The 19,805-nt window shown below is 38.0% G+C and overlaps 2 protein-coding genes across 6 annotated transcripts in view; one reads left to right on the forward strand and one right to left on the reverse strand.

Moving 5' to 3' along the window:
* Positions 1-19,805, reverse strand: part of LOC145986463 (uncharacterized) — a 199,620-nt gene that overhangs the window by 95,835 nt on the left and 83,980 nt on the right. The gene's annotated exons all lie outside the window — the stretch shown is intronic.
* The window catches only part of LOC145986462 (uncharacterized), a 120,030-nt gene that overhangs the window by 37,910 nt on the left and 62,315 nt on the right, over positions 1-19,805 (forward strand). For all 3 annotated transcript variants that reach the window (XM_083120500.1, XM_083120501.1, XM_083120499.1), the window contains exons 2-3: positions 7,007-7,167; positions 12,789-12,989. In XM_083120500.1, coding sequence (XP_082976626.1) covers positions 7,007-7,167; positions 12,789-12,989 — 362 coding nt within the window. The remainder of the gene's footprint in view (positions 1-7,006; positions 7,168-12,788; positions 12,990-19,805) is intronic.

The raw sequence follows: 19,805 nt of genomic DNA on the forward strand, positions 1-19,805 counted from the left end.
CGGGACAACAGCAATTTTATATGTGTATTTCATCAAGATCATACCAACCTCAAACACATACATGATGAATATGTAGGTGGGGACTTGAGCTACAATGATTTTTCTAAGTTTTGCAGCAGGTGCTGGAACCAGGACAGTTATGGGTTTGTTACAATTGATATGACAAGAACACCTAATACTGGTAAATACAGAAATAAAATCAACAATTTTCTAGACGTTGAAACGTATATAAATAACCATGAAAAGGCCAATCATTGATGATCTTAAGTTAAGAGATTATCTTGTAAAAAGATTTAAGGGATGGAAATCAGAGAACCGTGGAATTTATGAAAAACACAAACAAACAGAACAGCCTGTAATTGATGCTATTAATAATTTAGGTAAAAATATCAAAACTGTTACAGATCAAAATCAAAATTTGCTCACAGAGCTTGTACCTGTAGCTGCAAGGAACATATTAGATTATCCATTCACCCCACTTTCCAGTATTCATACACCTAGTCCTATTGCTCCTAGAAGAATTGAGGCTAGTCAGGATCCTATTGAATTGGGTCTTCTTGCTCAAAAATATTTAACAACACCTAAAGACAATAAAGATGAGGTGTTTGGCTTATATGCTGACACAGAGCTTGATGGCAGCATTATTCATAGAATTGGCAATTTCAGAGTAACATTTATGGGAGATGATATAATTGTATATTCAGAATCTCGTCTCGGAGAAAAAGGTGCTTTTGTTAAGTACACCGGTACACCTGGATTGTGGGAATTGATGACTAGGAAAAGGCCTGGCAGCTATACAGATCAAGATTATGAGGATTACAAAGAAATATTAATAAAATCAGATGCTCTATACCAGAACAATGATCCCACACAAAAAAGAGTCAAGTCGAGCAGTGGAGCAAAATACAACAATTTAATCAAGCCCATATGGTCACAAATCAAGACTGGCAGTGGAATCAAACAATACAACACCCTGCCCAAAGAATTTGTCTGGGTTGATGATGTCAGGAAACTTGTAGATAGGTTATTGGTGATAGCTGGGGAGGAAAATGCTGGGAACCACAATTTTTACAATGAAAAGGTTGGAATTATGGACATGATAAGCACCAAATTGTCTAATTTTATAGTGAATGACCCTAAGGGGATTGGATATCTCATAAAAATTATTAATACTCTACCCCCCAAATTTTGGAATATTTCTGAGGGTCGGGGCCTTGTTAATGACATTATAAACAAGCTGCCATTTGAACTACATATTCCAGGTTATCAGTATTGTGGTCCAGGCACAAAACTGGACCATAGATTAAACAGAGGGGATCCTGGTGTTAATCCTTTAGATGCTGCTTGTAGAGACCATGACATAGCATACAACACACATTCTGATCTTGACAAGAGACATGTTGCAGACAAAAAATTAGAAGAGGCTGCATTTGGCAGATTTGTAAGCAAAGATGCTTCTTTGAGTGAAAAAATAGCAGCATTGGGAACCACCATAGCTATGAGCACCAAACAAAAACTGGGGTGGGGGTTGTAAATATGTATATAATAAACCTACAATGAAGGCCAAGGGTGTTATGTATCAAGTACCTTATGCAGGTCTCAAATCTCTTAAAACTATTGATAGTCTTTTAACCAAAAAACAGCGCAAGAAAAAAAATTCTTGTATTGCAAAGGGGCATGGTATGAAATTGTTGCTTAGTACCCCCCAATTAAAAAAATTACAGCAATCAAGAAAAAAATCACATGTGGGGGGATTCATATTTACCATCCCTGCCATCTTAGCTGCTCTCGGGGCTGTTGGGAGCTTGGCTGGGGGTTCAGCCGCCATAGCAAAAACAGTAATAGATGCCAAGAAGAATAGGGCAGAATTAGATGAATTGAAGCGCCATAACCTGGCCATAGAGAAACAAGGCAAAGGTGTTAAGAGAGCCATGAATAAGTTTAAAAAAAACAAGAGCCGCTTACAAACCAAGATATTGAAGCTTTAATCAAGCCACTGGGCATCAAAAATTTTAGAGGTGTGTACATGTCTGATTCTTTACCAGAACAACCACTCAACAAAGAGTGTGGCATTGTTAATTTGGATAAGTACAAAAATCAGGGCACTCACTGGATCTGTTATCTTAAATATTTAAAAGATGAGGCATTTGTGTTTGATTCATTTGGAGGTGTTCCACCTGAAAATTTAATAAAATATCTAAAATCAGCTAATCTTTATTACAATAATGCCCGTGTTCAAAACTTCAAAGATGTTAATTGCGGACATTTGTGTTTATCTGTTCTTAGATACATGTCTCAAATAAATAAACCATCAATTGAAGATTTTCAAAAAGCCTTGTGGTATCTGAAACATCATGGGGGTATTCCATCTCACCAGCCAAAATTCAATATTGAAACTCAAATTGCATGATGATATAGTGTATCCCAAAACAATAGCTCTCAGGGCATTTTATGGCATGTACCTGATCCCCAATATTACACACCACAACAACACAATTGCAGTTGGGGATGAAAAAATTGTCATCACTCCAGGGCAATATAATCTATCCACTCTAAATGCTCAATTACCCAGAGGTGTAGTGTTAAGTCAAAATTCTGTCACTCACAGAGTAGAGATTGTATCTGCCACAGAAACAGTGAATCTGGGTACTATAGGAGAGCTGTTAGGCTTTGAGAACAACACAAAACTTGAAGCAGGCATCAAACACACTGCTATGAATATACCTAAATTCTTAGCCATAGAGACTCTGAATATTCACTGTAATGTGGCTGAGGGTATGATCACCAAATCAAATGGCATAGGAACTCACAAACAAACTGGGATCATTGCAACATTCAAACCTAATTCTGAATTCATGGAGCCCATCATCTACAATCCATCCCCAACATTATATTTTCCTGTGTGTCATAATAGAATAGATTACATTGAGTTGATGGTCACTAATGAAAAAGAAGAATTAGTTGATTTTGCTGGAGCCACAACAACTGCTATCATAGAGATTAACATTTAAATAAAAATACATACAATGGAAAATATTGAGAGTTATGAGCTACAATCATTCCCCCCAAACAGGAGGACATTTGCAAATTTAAATCAACCCAACACAGAGATAGAGGTTGATCTTGATGTAGGGGATGGCTTTATACACCCCCACAGAGCAGATCTATACATCAAATTTGATGTTGTAAAGCTCGATGGAACAGCTTATCCGGCAAATTCAAATATAAGACTTGTAGACAATTTTGTGCCGCATCTATTCTCTGAAATTGAGATCAGAAAGCATGGTGTTGTTATAAACAGAGTAGATTATCCGGGTATTATTTCCACAGCTTTGGCCACATTGAAATTATCCAAAACCGAGGCTTCATACTACAAAATAGGAGGATTCGAGGCTGGTGATAAGATATTATCTAAGAACCACACAGTGCTGTTCCCCATGCGCCTATTGCCAGGATTCTTCTCAGATTACAAAGATATTATGTGGAAGGGTGGTTTAAGAATCACATTTAGAAGAGCTGCAAATGATAACAATGCTTTGATGAGGTACAGTACAATAAATTCTACAGGAGAAGCTCTGCCTAATACCCTACCAGATGCAGGCAAATGCATTATTCAGACCATGGAGCTAAGAATCCCTGTTGTTGAGTATGAAGCCAGTTATGGTCTTAAATACAAAGCTGATATAATAAAAAATCCGCAAATTCCTCTACAATTTTATACATATCAATGTGTACAGAAGCCTGCATCTGCTACATATTATGAGTTTGATGCTACAAATTCATTCTCCAGTATTCAATATGACATGCCTGATTTTGTAGTGGTACTGTTTCAGACTGGAAGACACAACAATCAGGGAAAAAATTCAAGCAAATTTGATAACTGCAACATCAAGAACATATATCTTAAAAATGGCAGAAATGAGGTCTTTCCTAGAGAGAATTACAATTTAGACATGTCCAAGGATGATTTTCTTAAATTATATGAAGCTTTTTCTTCCTTCAAGCGTGTCACTACAGGCAATACGGATATGTACTACACACCAGATGAATTCAAAGCACAGAGACCCATGTTTGTAATTAACACTTCAAAAAGAAAACAGGTTGTGGTGAATGACAGAACAAACATTAAAATTATCTGTGAATTTCATGAGGCTTTACCTGATGACACCATATGTAGTGTTATTCTCATAGGAGAAAAATCATATGTTTATGATGTAAGAAATGAGAGGGTCACGGAGCAATTCTAGAGGAGCTCTGCATATTGCATTGTTTTAATATTGGATTGAGGATGAGGTCCAATTAAACTTAAATTGGAAGTAAATATGTGTGTGTATGAGTGTGTATGTGTGTGTGTGGCCTAGTTTTAAGTGTGGGCATTAAGAGGGGCATATTTTTGACAAGTTTATGGACAACAATCTCACAGAAGTACCTTTTTGTAAGTATAGGCACATCAATCTGAGGGGCTCTTCCTTTCTCATGGAATCCATGAGAGCTTTTTTACAAAATTCTTGGATTAGAGGGGGTTCCACACTAGAGCAAGAAGCTCATATGGGCATGTTGAGCTAGGTTTAAGTGTAGACAATTCTGCTGGATGAGAACTCTTCCTTTCTCGGGTTTATAATAGCACAAGTACCACTACTAATTTTATATTACATTACGGAAAACCTCCCTGTGGGCACACCTGCCGTGTCATGAAGACGCATAGAGTGTGGAAGTGGAACCCTTCGATCTTCACAATAATGGAGGAGATATGAGCAGCACTAGTTCTCAGCCTGTTTTTTAACCCAAGGGTTGGCCCCAGGTATCCATTGATTTGGTGCTTGGTGATTTCCAGAGCCACTTTATGTAGGGACATTGTCGGAAAATTTCCACCCGAAATCATCCACCCCGGGAATCGAATACTGGTCTCTCGTGTGGCACCGACAGTCTCGTCTTTGAAATTTTCACGCAAATATCAACATGTTTATGCATCTCACGATTTGGCTCACACGTGGAATGACCGGTCAAGATAATTTCGTTGCACATTTTATTAAATCATAGGATATTCTCCTTCCGGACTTTACGCAGAGATGTTAGCGAAAAGTTGGAGTTCTTCAGGTGGTGCGAGGCGGCACGCGAAAGTCAATTTCCTGGAGAAGGCGATCATTTCTGATGTTGCAATTGCAGAAATATACGGTCTGTGCTGCCAGTTTGTCTCTCTCAAGAGGAGTGTGAGCATTTAAGGATTTCATTTAAGGATGATTTGATTTGGATTTGATTTGATTTGCCTTATTTTACTTCGCGTTTTGTGTCACTTTTGGCTAATTTGCGAAAATGGGAATGAGTGATGATATGATGAAATTGATGAATGGACACTCACAAACATGCATGCCCAGGCCAGAATTCGAACCCAGGACCCCTGGCGTCGTGGCGCGATGTGTTAACCACTCCACCACTCCGCCACGGGGGTAGGTGTTTCAGAAGGATGAGCTCTTCGGCAATAAACAATAGTTCAGTCCCTGGTCATAAGACCCGCAGAAATTTTTGATGTGGACGAGTTTTCTCTTCTGATCCTGTTAGGGCATGCCTAAAGAAAGGAAAAAATCTTGGGTAGACATCTGGCATACCGGGTCTAAGATTTCTAGGAGCCCATAAATTCAAGACGGCCACCGATTTACCACGCACCAACAAATGAAATCCATCATAACTCCTTTAAAATTGGTTTTTGACAATTTTGCATACAGTCATATTTTGGTCAGAATTGAAAACGGAACAAAAATTATTATTACAGTTTTTTTCATATCTTGCACTGTTATGGAGATATATCCAGTGCAAGAATTCTGTACCCATTTCTGCAAAGATTCTAAGCAATATTTTACACTTTACTTGACATTCCGGAATATAAAGGGCAAACAAATTACTGCCTGTGTTGCTCGTACTTTGTTGATGTCTACTATTGTGGCGCATGACCTGTGTGACGTTATACATCAAAGATGGCTGCCTCTGAAGACATTAACAAAGAAAATCGACCATGTCTCCTTATCTCATTCAGAAGTAATTTTGACCATTTGTAGGTTTTGTTGGGTTTTGAATGAAGGGAAGACATGTGTATGGAGGATGCCTTCATTATGAGGCATGCAATCATAAGTATAATACTAGGTGTTTTGCTGGACAATGTGTCAAGAGAAGGTACATGGAGTCGAGAATGCAAGATGGCCTCCCCGGAGGTTCTGAGCATAAAATACTGTCCATATCCTGATTTAGAGTTTGTTTATCAAATTTTTCCAGAGGTATTATCTGTTAATAAATAGCAAGTGAAAATATATTATTATAATTTTTGTAACTACAGTAGTGTCCAAAAGTTAGTGCCCTTTATATGCCGGAATGTCGAGTAAAGTGTAAAATATTGCTTAGAATCCTTGCAGAAATGGGTACGGAATTCTTTCCATAACAGTGCAAGATATGAAAAAAAAACTGTAAGAATAATTTTTGTTCCGTTTTCAATTCTGAACAAAATATGTCTCTATGCAAAATTGTCAAAAAAACAATTTTAAAGGAGTTATGATGGATTTCATTTGTTGGTGCGTGGTGAATCGGTGGCCATCTTGAATTTATGGGCCCCTAGAAATCTTAGGTCCGGTATGCCAGATGTCTACCCAAGATTTTTTTCCTTTCTTTAGGCATGCCCTAACAGGATCAGAAGAGAAAACTCGCCCACCTCAAAATTTCTGCGGGTCTTATGGCCAGGGACTGGATTACAATGGCCAACAAGAATTTTAGAACGGAATTGAATCTATCTAAATCTGAGCACCAAAGATAGAAATTAAACAGGGTAGCCGCTCTGTCTTAATGTGAGGGGTTCGATATATTAATACATATAAGGCAGCTTCAGTAGCGAGGTAGTGTAAGAATAATTTTACGACTCCACTTGTATTTATGTATTCATAATATTCCAACAGAAATATCCATACAGTGCCATTCGTGATACCTTAAACATTACCGTGTAATCTGCTTTATTTTATTCCAGTTCTTCAGATGAACCCAAGTAATATACGGCAATGGTTGAGAATAGGAGATGTAGAGAAACTGGAACAAGTGATACTTGAAGGACAGGGACACAAGCTGGTTGGTGAACATTCGACGGATCCTAAAGTTCGCGCTTTCATCAAAACAGTTCCTCAGTACATGGTAAGTCTCGAGTGTATTATAGAAGCTCTTCACTTATTTCACTTAAATTAAAAGTACGCGTGTATAGATTCTAGCGTACGAAAAATTAAGTACAACTCGTGCTCTTGAATGGGAGCAGGATATTCGATTACACATTAAGTACAGATAACAAAGTTTTTACTGTGTATATATGATTTTGCCAGGCGAAACCGTCACACATGACCTCATTCAGAGGAGTTTATATAGGTTAATATGAGGTTTGGCTTCATTTCGAGCTGATTTATGTCCCAGAGGAATGGTATATTTGTGGGAAATAATAACATGGTATTTGCTTTTGTCGTCATGCGTAAAACTGCACTGGCATACGCCAACCTTGTTTCGCATTTTCAAAAGGAAAATTGATCGATTTCGTGATTTAAGTCCACTTTATACACAGTAAGGCTAATAGGATTGAACCTACAATTTAAAGTGGGATCCGAAGCACTATGTGCCTGCCTCCACCGGGTATCGAACCCGGGACCTCTTGATTACAGAACGGCGACGCTACCACTGATCCATCGGGGAGGCCTCTCAAAAGGAAAAATATGAACATCCAAACAAGAAATTCCACTCAAATTTGAAAATTGCAAGCTATCCATAAAGAACCTAAGAAATATTTCTAATTTCAAAATTGCTTACATAAACATGAATCAATAACGTGGTTAAAAGGGGAGCAGGAGGGTCCGGAACCCCACCCCGAAAGACTAACAAAGTCCAAAATGAAATAAGCAAAATACTTGTTGCTGTTGTATAATACGAAGTTGATTTATTTCCGCAAAACTTACACAAGATTAGAGTGTGAATATACAGCTTTGCGTGAACAGTGCCTGTGAAAATTTATGTGCACCACTACTAACAATAATACATATAAAAAGAATGATCAGGGACTTTACTTTTCGTCGGATGGAGCTAGCAACCTTCTTGTTATTCAAATCCATTAGTATTTTTTGGACATTAATTTCTTTGGTAGGAAAGCTATTTTTATGCAAATGTTAGTGATCTTGACTACGCATAAGCCAGATAACGAATACATGCTTCTTTTTATATGTTCATGCAGTAACAACAACAATTATTATTATTAATTTACCTATTTTAACATTAGTACTAAATATTGTTATTAATTGTGAGGCACTTGGATCGGACCCCTCCTCCCCACTCTCCGAAATACAGTCCTATACGTGGCTGACACGCAATACATTCATTTTCACAAGCACCAAGAGCGCATTAAAGTCAAGAAAATAACAAAAAATAAAACTATAAGAAATTAAGTTACAAGGAATTATTCAACTGATCTAAAAACATCTGATTCCTCTCTCCCGATACAGAAACACGTAGTCAAATTACAGCATCCTCACTTCGCACATCGAATCCAAGGGCAAATTAAATATTGATCTGTATATGTTTTCTGCTCCTTCATCTAGTTCATCGTCGGATTAAATTTTCATATTCAGTGAAAACGGGGTAGAGTACACAGAGTGCATAATGCAAAGATAGAATGTAACATCGAGAGTTGTTTTCCAATTTCTTTCTTTCGAGCAACCCTACAGTCATCTACTGTTCGTGTAACCTACGAAGATTGAGTATCTTATTCCACTTTCTTAAGTATGCGTGCGACTTGAATGTTTTCACCTTAGATCAGCCATGTCGGGAGTCGAACCCGGGTCTTCCGCTTGGCAGTCAGACGTCCTGCCGACTGGACCATCACAGTTCCCTTACACTATTGAAGCCAAGGTTTAAAAAAACAAGTAAATGTTTCGTACTTTTCATTTACAGATGCCTACAATGTTAGTCTTCGATTCCTTGTTCTATGTATTGTTATCTGTGATCTGATGTCCTCTCCCCACGCCTCTCTGCCTCTGCCTCTCTCTCTCTCTCTCTCTCTCTCTCTCACTCTCTCTCTCTCTCTCTCTCTCTCACCCTGAGTAAAAATTGATCTTTCGGTTCAAGAATTTTGAGAAAAACACATGTGAGATTAAATACACGAAACACGCGTAGGAGGAAAATTGTCACGAAATATTAAGAAAGTGCAATAACTGCCAAATTGACAAATAAACCAAAAATCGGCTCAAAAATATTTAAATAAAAAGGTTTTCTATACTCTGTTGCGGGAATCTCTGGAGCGAGCGAACCAATGCAAGTCTCTGCGGAAGTAGTGCTCGACCAATGAGCGTGTGAGAGGGAACGGGATTGCGTGTAAGGGGCGGGGGGGGGCTGCAGTTCCAAACCTTTGCAGAATCGTTCACGTACTGCTTCGCTCCGCCCACTCGCTTTCTTGCTCCAGAGATTCCCGAGTTGGAATAAAGTTCTAACCGTAGAGAAATGGACCTCCGCTCTTTTTACCGTCCTCTTCAAGGTTTCGAAAATAATATTAATTTTCATCAACTTCCGAAAACCCGCTGATGGAAACAACTCGGTAATTTTCTGATACGTAACCCCCCCCCCCCCCTTAAAACTTCTAAAGCACCTCCGTAAGCTGAACAGACCAAGAAAGAAGTGACAGGTGGCCGTGACCTCGATAAGTCACAAGTGTTCTGGCTCAATCATCGACCGCCCTCACTAATAAAACATACGGGGGAGCGACCACCCGCAAGGCAAATCACATACTAGGAAAGAAGATACAGACCTAAACCTTGAATGGACGTCTTTCAAGGAGAACCATACACGACACGATAATCACGTATTCTGACGCTCGTAGGGGTTTAACGTAACCGAAGATCGGGCTCACGTGAAACTTGGAGATCTGTTCGGAGTTCAATCCTTTCTTATCATCTGACATATTTTGCGGAAACCTTATAATATATTGAAGATAGCATTAAATTTTGTTTGCGTCAAGCCTTCGTCACGGACGGTTAATATTGTATTTTTATGTATATTCTTTCTCAATTTATTCTATACGAAAGAATTGGATAAGGAGCACAAAAATTAATTCCGTTCATACAAAAAGAACATTTTAAAAATGGAGGAATGTGACGATTATTTATCGTCGCTTTTCTGCCACTTTCAGCTAATCGAGACGATGAGGATGAATGATGATTTTAGTTATTTTTGTAATTTAGTGTCGATTTTCTGCTACTTTTGGCTAATCGTGACGATGAGGATGAGTGAAGAAATTAATGAAGGGACAATAAGAAAGAACATTCATTCCCAGACGAGGATGTGAACCCCTGGCACTGTATCGCGCTGTGCTAGCCACTCTGGCATGGATATCGGCAGGATGAGTGGTGATTATACTCTTCGCGGGCCCAACTGCCGGCTGACCTACATAGCTATATCTGTCCACCAATCGTCTTCGGGGATGTGTGGCTCCCAACCTTAATTGCGAAGTAAAACCTGTAGGGGCAACATCTCTCTCCCGTTACCACGTTGCCAAGCGTACGTCTGTTTTGTCAGTTGTATTTATTAGCTTGTTTGTACACTGTTTGGGTGTTTTTGTGTACTGTACATCTTTCATCGAATAACAGCGCTGATCAACTCTCTCTCTCTCTCTCCTGTTGGCAACATGCTGTGTATCTGACGCTCATTCGTTTCGTACCGCCAGCAAGTTTCGGTACCTTGTGACTCGAAAATGCCCGATGTCAGTCGAAGAGAATTCAACAGATCGCTGATTCGTTGTTTCCCAGCCGCCAGCCGGAAATGTGAGCAGTATAGTTGAAAATGATGAAGGGACAGTCACAAAAAAACACACATGCCCAGGCGTAAACTCGAACCCGGAAACTTCTGTGGCGAGATCGAAAATCGGCCACCAAGCACTACAAAATGGGCATTCAAAAAAGCATCAAAATGAGTGAAAATAGGTTCTTCAATAGGCGCCATGGCAAAAAAGGCAGTGAAAATGAACTTGCTACTAATGCTCTTGGCCATTTGCACACTTATTAACTTCCACTGTATTTTTTATTTTACTTTTGCGTTACTTTTGGGTAATAGTGACTGCGATGATTAATGATGATTAGATGAAACTGATGTGCTCCTTCTTCAGTATACTGAGAGCGAGAGAAACTGAGAATAAGCAATAAAAAAAAAAGAGGGGTCATTTTAGGCAAGATTATGCAAAATAGGCACAAAACCTTACAATGGGCACTTACTATCGGATTAAACATTACAGATACTCGAGTTTACACTGCAATTAAAAATTAACCAGTAGACCTACGAAAAAACTAGGTTACATCAAAATTTAGCTTATTGAATTCTGCGTTCGTTTATAACAATCTTTTTTTTCGGGTGTGCCATATTTTTTTATCGTCGTGAGAACAAACAAGGGCCGTTTTTTTCTTTAGTTTTGCAAACAATAACTTTTTTTGAAATTCTATAAATCAAAAACGGGTTGTCCGATTATGATGAGATATTAGTATGGTGCAGGCACAAAGGTTTTAAACACAAATCTTATTTTTTAGATTTTTATAATTTGTCAAAAAATCGTTATCATCAATTTTGCGAAACAACGTTTTCTTCGTTTTGGGTAGTCCTACAAATACAATATTGGTATTGTTTTGAAGCTCTTTGCATCTGTTACTAAAATCAATTATTGTTGTCAATTCACATGACAAACCGATTTTATAGAGATTTTTATTCAGCGGAGTAAAGCCGTACGCGGAACGTGGCAACACAGCACACAGCTATGCCCGTTGATCTGTAGAAACTGCGGGCTGGCACTGGCGAGTCGGTGCTTGCGGTATTGCCACGTTTCACAATACATCTTTACTTCACTGAATAAAAATCTGTATAAAATCGGTTTGTCAATGTGAATTGACTACAATAATGGATTTTAGTAACAGATGCAAAGAGCTTCAAAACAAGACCAATATTGTATTTGTAGGACTACCCAAAACGAAGAAAACGTTGTTTCGCAAAATTGATGATAACGGTTTTTTGACAAATTATAAAAAATCTGAAAATTAAGATTTGTGTTTAAACATTTGTGCCTGCACCATACTAAAATTTCATCACGATCGGAGAAGCAGTTTTTGATTTATATAATTTCAAAGATAGCGATCGTTTGCAAAACTATTTTCACGACGATAAAAAATATATGGCATACCCGAAAAAAAAAAAGATTGTTATAAACGAACGCAGAATTCAATAAGCAAAATTTTGATGTAACTCGTTTTTATGTAGGTCCACTGGTTGATTATTAATTGGAGTCCAAACTCGAGTATCTAATTTTTTCTTTAATCTGACAGTATATGCACTATCAGGCTCGAAAGAATATGCAACGAATTCAAAACTTTAAGAGTCTATGTTTTAATGCAACTAGGCAAAAATCGACTCCCTAGTCATGATACCGTACTATGCGAAGGAAAGCAGACTAAATAACAACAAAAATGAAGTAGTGTTGTTCGAGAATGAAAGTAGAATAGGAGTTCAAGATATGAACAGTAATATTTATGAAGCCATGCTGAAGTTCGTTCAACCATTGCTAAGATTTAAGAAAAAAGATCTGTGGCATTTCGTACACCTGCGAGAATTGAGAATAAATATAGATCAAATTATACAGAAAGGAAGATGAGTTGCATATTTTAGGACATCGGGTCCTCAAACTCCAATGGGATGAAATATTGAACTGGCAACAGACGTAGATCCATTAATGTTTTATTGTTATTTTCCAGAACAGGATTGATATGCTCCACGAAGCAGTGCTGAAGGGACAGCTGGCCGACATTCAAGCTTTAATGGACAACAAGAAACTGGCGCTCTCGAAGGACCAATCAGGCGTTGGGCTGCTACATAAGTCTGTTTACTACGGACACAAAGACATTGTTGAGTGGCTGGCCAACCAACATCCCCAAGCTGTTAACCTCAAGGATCACGTAAGTAACTCGGTTACAAAAATACCTATCCGATATTTCTATAAATGGACTTCTACATTTGTTGCAAGAAACTGCCATTTTGTTATAATTTTTGTATCCTAGTTTTGTAAAGTTTACTTTTTCCTAAGAAATAATCCACCTGATACCTTCGTCTCTTTGTAAAGTTACGTTTTTAATTACTTTATTCTACGTACTTAATATATAACTAGGGACTTAGACTTTTCGCAAAAGCAGCGACACCGAGAAACGTTATTTGCTGCAAGAAAGTGGTTTTCTATGTGGAATGATAAGTCCTAACCAAGTTTTTGATGAATATGAAATTGCGAAATAAAGAGATTTCTGTAATGGACCTCTTTGCCTTCTGTGTATTTTACCAGTGCACTCAGTGGTATGAAAATATACCTATAAATGCAGCGTCTCACAAAGCATTTGAGTTCGAGGAAGGCGAATCTTATTCTACGTGTAGTATTATTCTTATGAACAGCTTGTTATTAGGAGTGAAACGACGAAAGATGAAATTAAGTTCATTGGCACGTAAAACCTTGGAAATGTTTATGAAGGTAAATATTATACTGGACAAGCTATTCGCTGTTCAGCCAACGAGCTGCGACATGTTCAGGATGATTGACAGAATGTTACGTCCTATGTTTCATAAAATAAAGACACTTGGGACAAATTTAGTGGAAATTTGGGCGAATAAAACAGTTATGAACTCACCCATGCGAGTTTCCCATATTAAAACCAATAAGTTGCTGACCAAGGCAGTTTATTAAGATAAAAACACTTAACACGTAACGTTTCGACCCTGTATCAGGGTCTTCCTCAGACGAAGAACTAAACTAAAATGATGAAATATACTATACACAGAAAGATTACATAAACAGAAAAGAAGAAGACCAGAGGAGGAGGTATTCATCCATAACCAAAAAGGCAGGAGGGGTGGGGGTTGGTAAGCAGGTGGTTCTAGACTCTTGCTAATCTTGACCTGCCAATCACCTGTCAGTGTAGTAGACCAATTAGTCAACAACTGTCAGGAGGTGATATGTTTAATTCCTTTGGAGAAATATTCCTAGATAAGGACTGTCAACTTGATTTGTTGTTGTGTGGCTTGTGACCCTGCTATGTGTATGTAATCTTTCTGTGTATAGTATATTTCATCATTTTAGTTTAGTTCTTCGTCTGAGGAAGACCCTGATACAGGGTCGAAACGTTACGTGTTAAGTGTTTTTATCTTAATAAACTGCCTTGGTCAGCAACTTATTGGTTTTAATATGGAAACAAGGCTTAATTATATTACAACGAGTTTCCCATAATTTCCATCCACGTGTATTCAAACGTAACTATAAAAGTAACGCTTTCGTTACTAGTTACTTGCATACAGTAACCGAGCCATGTTACTAATTTCAAAAAGTAATAAGTTAAGAAAACTAACTGTTATTTGCAAGCTGGTTACATACTTTAAGAGTATGAACGAAGCATTCAGTTTCGTCTTGAGACCAGGAGCGTATATTACAGGCTACTAGGCTATCTGCGAAGCCTAGAGCCTAGAAAGTAAAATACTGAAGAAAAATCAATTAGAAACAGTGAATTAACTTGATTTAAAAAAAGAAGATAAAGGCGATTCTGAAATTGGCAATCTGAATTCTTAGAAGTTGGCAACCTGAATTCTTAGGAGTTGGCAACATGAATTCTTAAAAGTTGGCAACCTGTCTTTTTATAAGTTTGCAACCTGACTACCGCTGGGATGGTAATGTGGCTTCCTTGAAGATGTCAAGAATGAGCCTATTAGTCTTCTCCCTTCCTCCATAGCCTAGGACCAGGTGTCATAGTGAGGTAGGCCAGTTCTTAGACTTAGCATACGCCACTGCTTGAGACATTTCTATTTTTACATCGGTTCATCGCAAATTTCTAGTACTATGCAAAGGTAGTTATTGATTGATTGATTTGGTTTATTTTACTTCGCTTTTCTGCCACTTCTGGCTAACCGCGAAGATAGAAAGGTAATTATGTAACGGCCCTTTTTTAATAACATTGTGCAGTAAAATGTACCACAAATAATACTTATTCGTGAGATCATCATAAGGATTTATCCTCCCGAACCAGATATTTTGGTCCAACGTAACTCTAGAACCTGGTTCGTCAGATCTACCACATGGAACGAAATGAAAAGAAAATGCAAACTTAACACACTTGACTTCCCTTTCCATTAGAAAGAAGGAAACATCTTTTCGTAACAACGCAGAAGGTAGAAACAAATTAGTACCACAATATTAAGATCTACTACTAATAAAAAAAGACGCTGACACACACACACATTTCAATTCTCCCATTCGTAAACAGATATTCAAGATAGGTTCTGTGAATACGTGAACATCTCACCTACGTCATCAAGTTGATTTATTGCCACTTGTGTCAGCGAGAAGTATGATGGAAGGGGAGGAAATAAGCAACTATTTTACTGTTCCCTTGACAACCAGTAAACACGAAAACCAATCGATCTCAAGAGACCTGAATAACACTCTCCAAGAAGCGGTAACATTGACACGCGCAATGCCATCACAACGTCACGATTGTGGTTGTGTGTGTGTGTGTGGAAGTCTTTTATAATTCAAGAATTTGATCACTGGCCTCCTGAGTTCGCAAATATGAATGAAAATTACGTGTTACATGCTACAGTAGAATTTAGTTTTATTCTTCCCGTATTGCATCGTCGTAGGTACAGTCAAGTTCAGAGATTCGCGGGATAATTTGTCCATGTCATTTTCAGTCACATTACTTTTACATCCTGTACTCTTACACAAAGTAGAATTGTACTGATGGTGTCAAACTTTGTACTTTGTTTTAATTCTGGAACCTCGCGCTGCACAGAACAATGTGAATGAATGTGGCCATTAACAATTTGGGTACATGTATCTTTGAACTTGACTGTTCATTTTGTTGAGTTTTAAGCGCACATTTTTTGATACCTCTCTATACATTTATTTATTTAAGAAAAAAGACTAAACTGGACCTACAGTTTAAACTGGGACCCGAATTCCTAGATAGATCCACCGGGCATCGAACCCGGGACCCCTTTATTTCAGGGCGAAGATGTAACCACCATACCATCGGGGAGGCTTACATATTGTTGACATCGGTATCAGTGTCGGCGTTATCGGCTTTGCACCTCCTCTCCCCATACAAAAAACTGAGCAATGCGTGAAAATAGATTTTGCACATAGAAAATACAACTACTATAATTTAACTTGGTCCTTTCTTTGCCGCTTCGATATTCTCCATAGCAAAGTCGCGAGCGAACTTGACCATCATGCAAGCCTTGACATTGATTGGTTTGCGGTTTCCATAGATGCCTCTCACAATAACAAACGCTGAAACCAAATAGACTTTCCCAGAGGTCAAAAAAAGCTGACACGTAATGATCGAGTAAATCAGCACGCGCATAACATTTGAGCCTGTACATCTTGGTGCTACGTAATTTTGATGCCTTTACACACCCTTTCATCTCTGACCTCTGACATTCACTTTCCCTTTTCAGTGACTATAATTATGGATGTACGTTACTTCATCATCACATAGAAAGTGGCTTCCTTAGTGAATAACTCTCATAATTCATGACGGATTTTCATACTTAAAGAAAACTCTGAAGAAGCAGTACACACTGTAAATGACGAAGTTGTGAAATTTGAACGAACATGCTGATGATGAGGAGGATAAGTTAATTTTTTTGGGTGCGTATGGCCATTTTGCAACCTTCGAAGTGTACTAGGAAATTATCCCCTCACCTAAAATCCTTATCATAATGTTAAAAAAGAGGTGTAAAGAGGCCCTTAGAAAAGTTAAAAGTGCAAGTTTGTAAAGGCACCTGCACAGGACATACACAACAGATTAAAAGAGTATGGCTAGTCTAAAAACTTCCTCAGAAACAGTATAACAGACCTGCTCTTCCCAAAAAGTTAAAAAAACATTTGTTAAAATTTATCATCACCTTCCAACATGGATGAAAAATCACTGTACCAAACATTTGTAGACTAAATGTCGGATCACTATACAGTGAAATGAATACCATTTCAAGCAAGATGCAAGAAAGGACGCAACAAATTTTAGGAAGACTTTTGGAGCCTGCTGAAGATGAATGAAGCCAATGAAACGATTAAAAGAACACTATGCAAGAAGAAGGAATATTTTCCTGCTAATCATACGACGATTTGGCGGTTCCTAGATATTCTTCCTCGAGAAGTACAATTCAGCGAACTCGTTAGGCAAAATTACCAAAAAGACCAAAATGTCCTGGTTCCAAATTATCCTGGAACAAAAATGTCGAGGCACCAAAATCTCCTGGCACGAAAATGTCCGGTACCGAAATGTCCGACTCCCCGTTAGATAATTAAAAGTTGCAAATAATAATAATAATAATAATAATAATAATAATAATAATAATGCGACTGAAAGAACGGTGGAATAATCCAAATCTGATGGCTCTTGCCAGCTTTATAGCCACTGAACAACCGCACAGAAAGTTTAAAGAGAACAAGTTATAAGCATAATGTACATGTAAGTTAATGCAGTGAATGATTCTTTCAAAATAACGATGTGCAACGAATAAGTTAAGTGGGAGTGGGAACTGAGCGTTGGCCACTAGGCTCTCCGGGAGGTTCGAGTGCACGCAGACTAATCAATATAAACTTCTTATGTTTCGGCAGGCAAAATCCACCCAATAGAGAACACAGAGGCATGTACATTTACTCACATTGTAAAAACTTACATATCGTGCATATTGAAAATGAAAAAAAAAGTTTTCTTACATCCAAAATTGTTTCATTGATTGATTTGGTGTTTTAAGTCCACTTTATGCACAGTAAGGCTAATCGGGACTGGACCTACGGTTTAAAGTGGGATCCGAACCACTATGTGCCTCCACCAGGTTCGAACCCGCCCTTGATTACAAGGCAATGAAAATTGTTTGAACATGTCGAATCAATTACAATAGCTAAACTGTCAATGTTGAAGCTAATAATACGAAACTGAATCCCTTATCAGCAGAGGAGAATAAACAAGTAATAGCAGCAACTTCTGAGCAGTAAAAGTTTTCCATGCCTATGATAAAAGTGAAGTTGTATGAAAAGAAGAACTACTGAAGAAAACAGACAACTAGAGGGATGCATCCAACATGATCATCCTGGATGCCAATTACATTTCAATTCTGCACGTCAAGAAGAAATGTTGTCACCCGAGTGCTCTTGGAAAGAACACACATTCAACCAATCAGAAAAACAAATGGTCATTTGTTGGAACCCTATCACTAGGGTATACATGAAACGAACAAATAAACTTGAGAAGCATAGTATAAGAACTTCATTTTCATCTATCTGGAGGGAAAGGGGGCCATGGAGAGAACGTGAACCATTGTACAAGAATCCTTTCACTGCATGGGCACAAAAAGTGCCAGTCACTGGATCACGTTGATTAATGGGTGGAAGAAAATCGAAGAACCAACAGAAAGGGAGAGAACATAAAGAGACTGGAAAGAGGAAGGAAGAAGGAGAAAGATGCTCTTAAGTAAAAATCATTTCCCCAGGTGTCTCCCATTGTACCATAAACCAATGACCTTGCAAAGAAGCCAATGGGAGCTTCCAAGGACCACTTCTCAGCACTAACAATTAATCACGCAGTTACTCCAAGCAGCATAAATAAATTTAAAAAATGGAAGTCATTCGATATCCAAAAAATAATTCTACACATTTAATATTTTAATTGTCAGTTTGGAAAAATATAACTTCGTATCTTATATCCTATTAATATTTAGATGAACTTGTGTAGTACATTCCTGTAACTCTCAGACAGTGAGGCTTATGTTCTGTCGTCCATCCACTTCATCTTGTCACCGTTCATCCTCATCGCTGCGATTAGCCCAAAGTGGCAGAAATGCAACTACACTACTGCGGAGCAAATCCTGGTGCAGAACCGACCAAAATTTAACTATCAGAATGACATCGAATATGAAAGACAATAGAAAAAATTGTTTTTGCTGGTGCAGACGTACTCACTTCGTCCATGTGTAGCTTATACAGGGTGGCAACTCTAGAACCATGATAAAATTCAAGTATAATTCTCGGTTTTCAAGGCAAATTTTCAAAAAATTCAAGGCCACAAGCAGATGTTTTCTCTATTTCATCCTTGCGTATTACCGTCTCTCAACATCCACACATATGCACCAGAGGCGCAACCACGAACTTTTGTCTAGGGGCAAGTACCAGGATAAACATACCAATAACAATAATAAAAATGGCATTATTATGTCTATTATTATTATTATTAATAATAATAATAATAATAGTAATAATAGTGGGGTCATTCCATGTCAAATCATCCAGAATTTTGTGAAAATGTCACCCACCAACCCCGATTTTGATGAAATTCGGTATACTTATAGAATTTTTAATGCTGATTACAAAAACAATATTTTTTTAGATTGGTCAAGGGGTTCAGAAGTTACGCGCTTTTTAAAATCTCCGTGTACGCCACTTGCGGCTCCACTTTCAATGGCACGCATTAGGTTATAAATGATGGTATCTTCCCTCAGGGTTGCCGTAGAAACTTCAAGTTTATTTTCTTTTGTTCAAAATAATGTAAGCTTTCATTTAAATAAGGTTTCAGATGATTGTATTAATAACCATGTATTTTATGTATAGTTTCATGTATTTTTTAGAAAAATAAATGACTAACTGCAAGAGCTAATTTCGTGCAATGCCCTCCCTTCAATTTCCCCCCAATTGTATATGTAGGTAGCTCAGTGTGTACTAATGCCTGATGGAAAAA

This window comes from Lepisma saccharinum, chromosome 4 (assembly GCF_977018435.1).
Source record: "Lepisma saccharinum chromosome 4, izLepSacc3.1, whole genome shotgun sequence".
NCBI classification, from domain to species: domain Eukaryota; kingdom Metazoa; phylum Arthropoda; class Insecta; order Zygentoma; family Lepismatidae; genus Lepisma; species Lepisma saccharinum.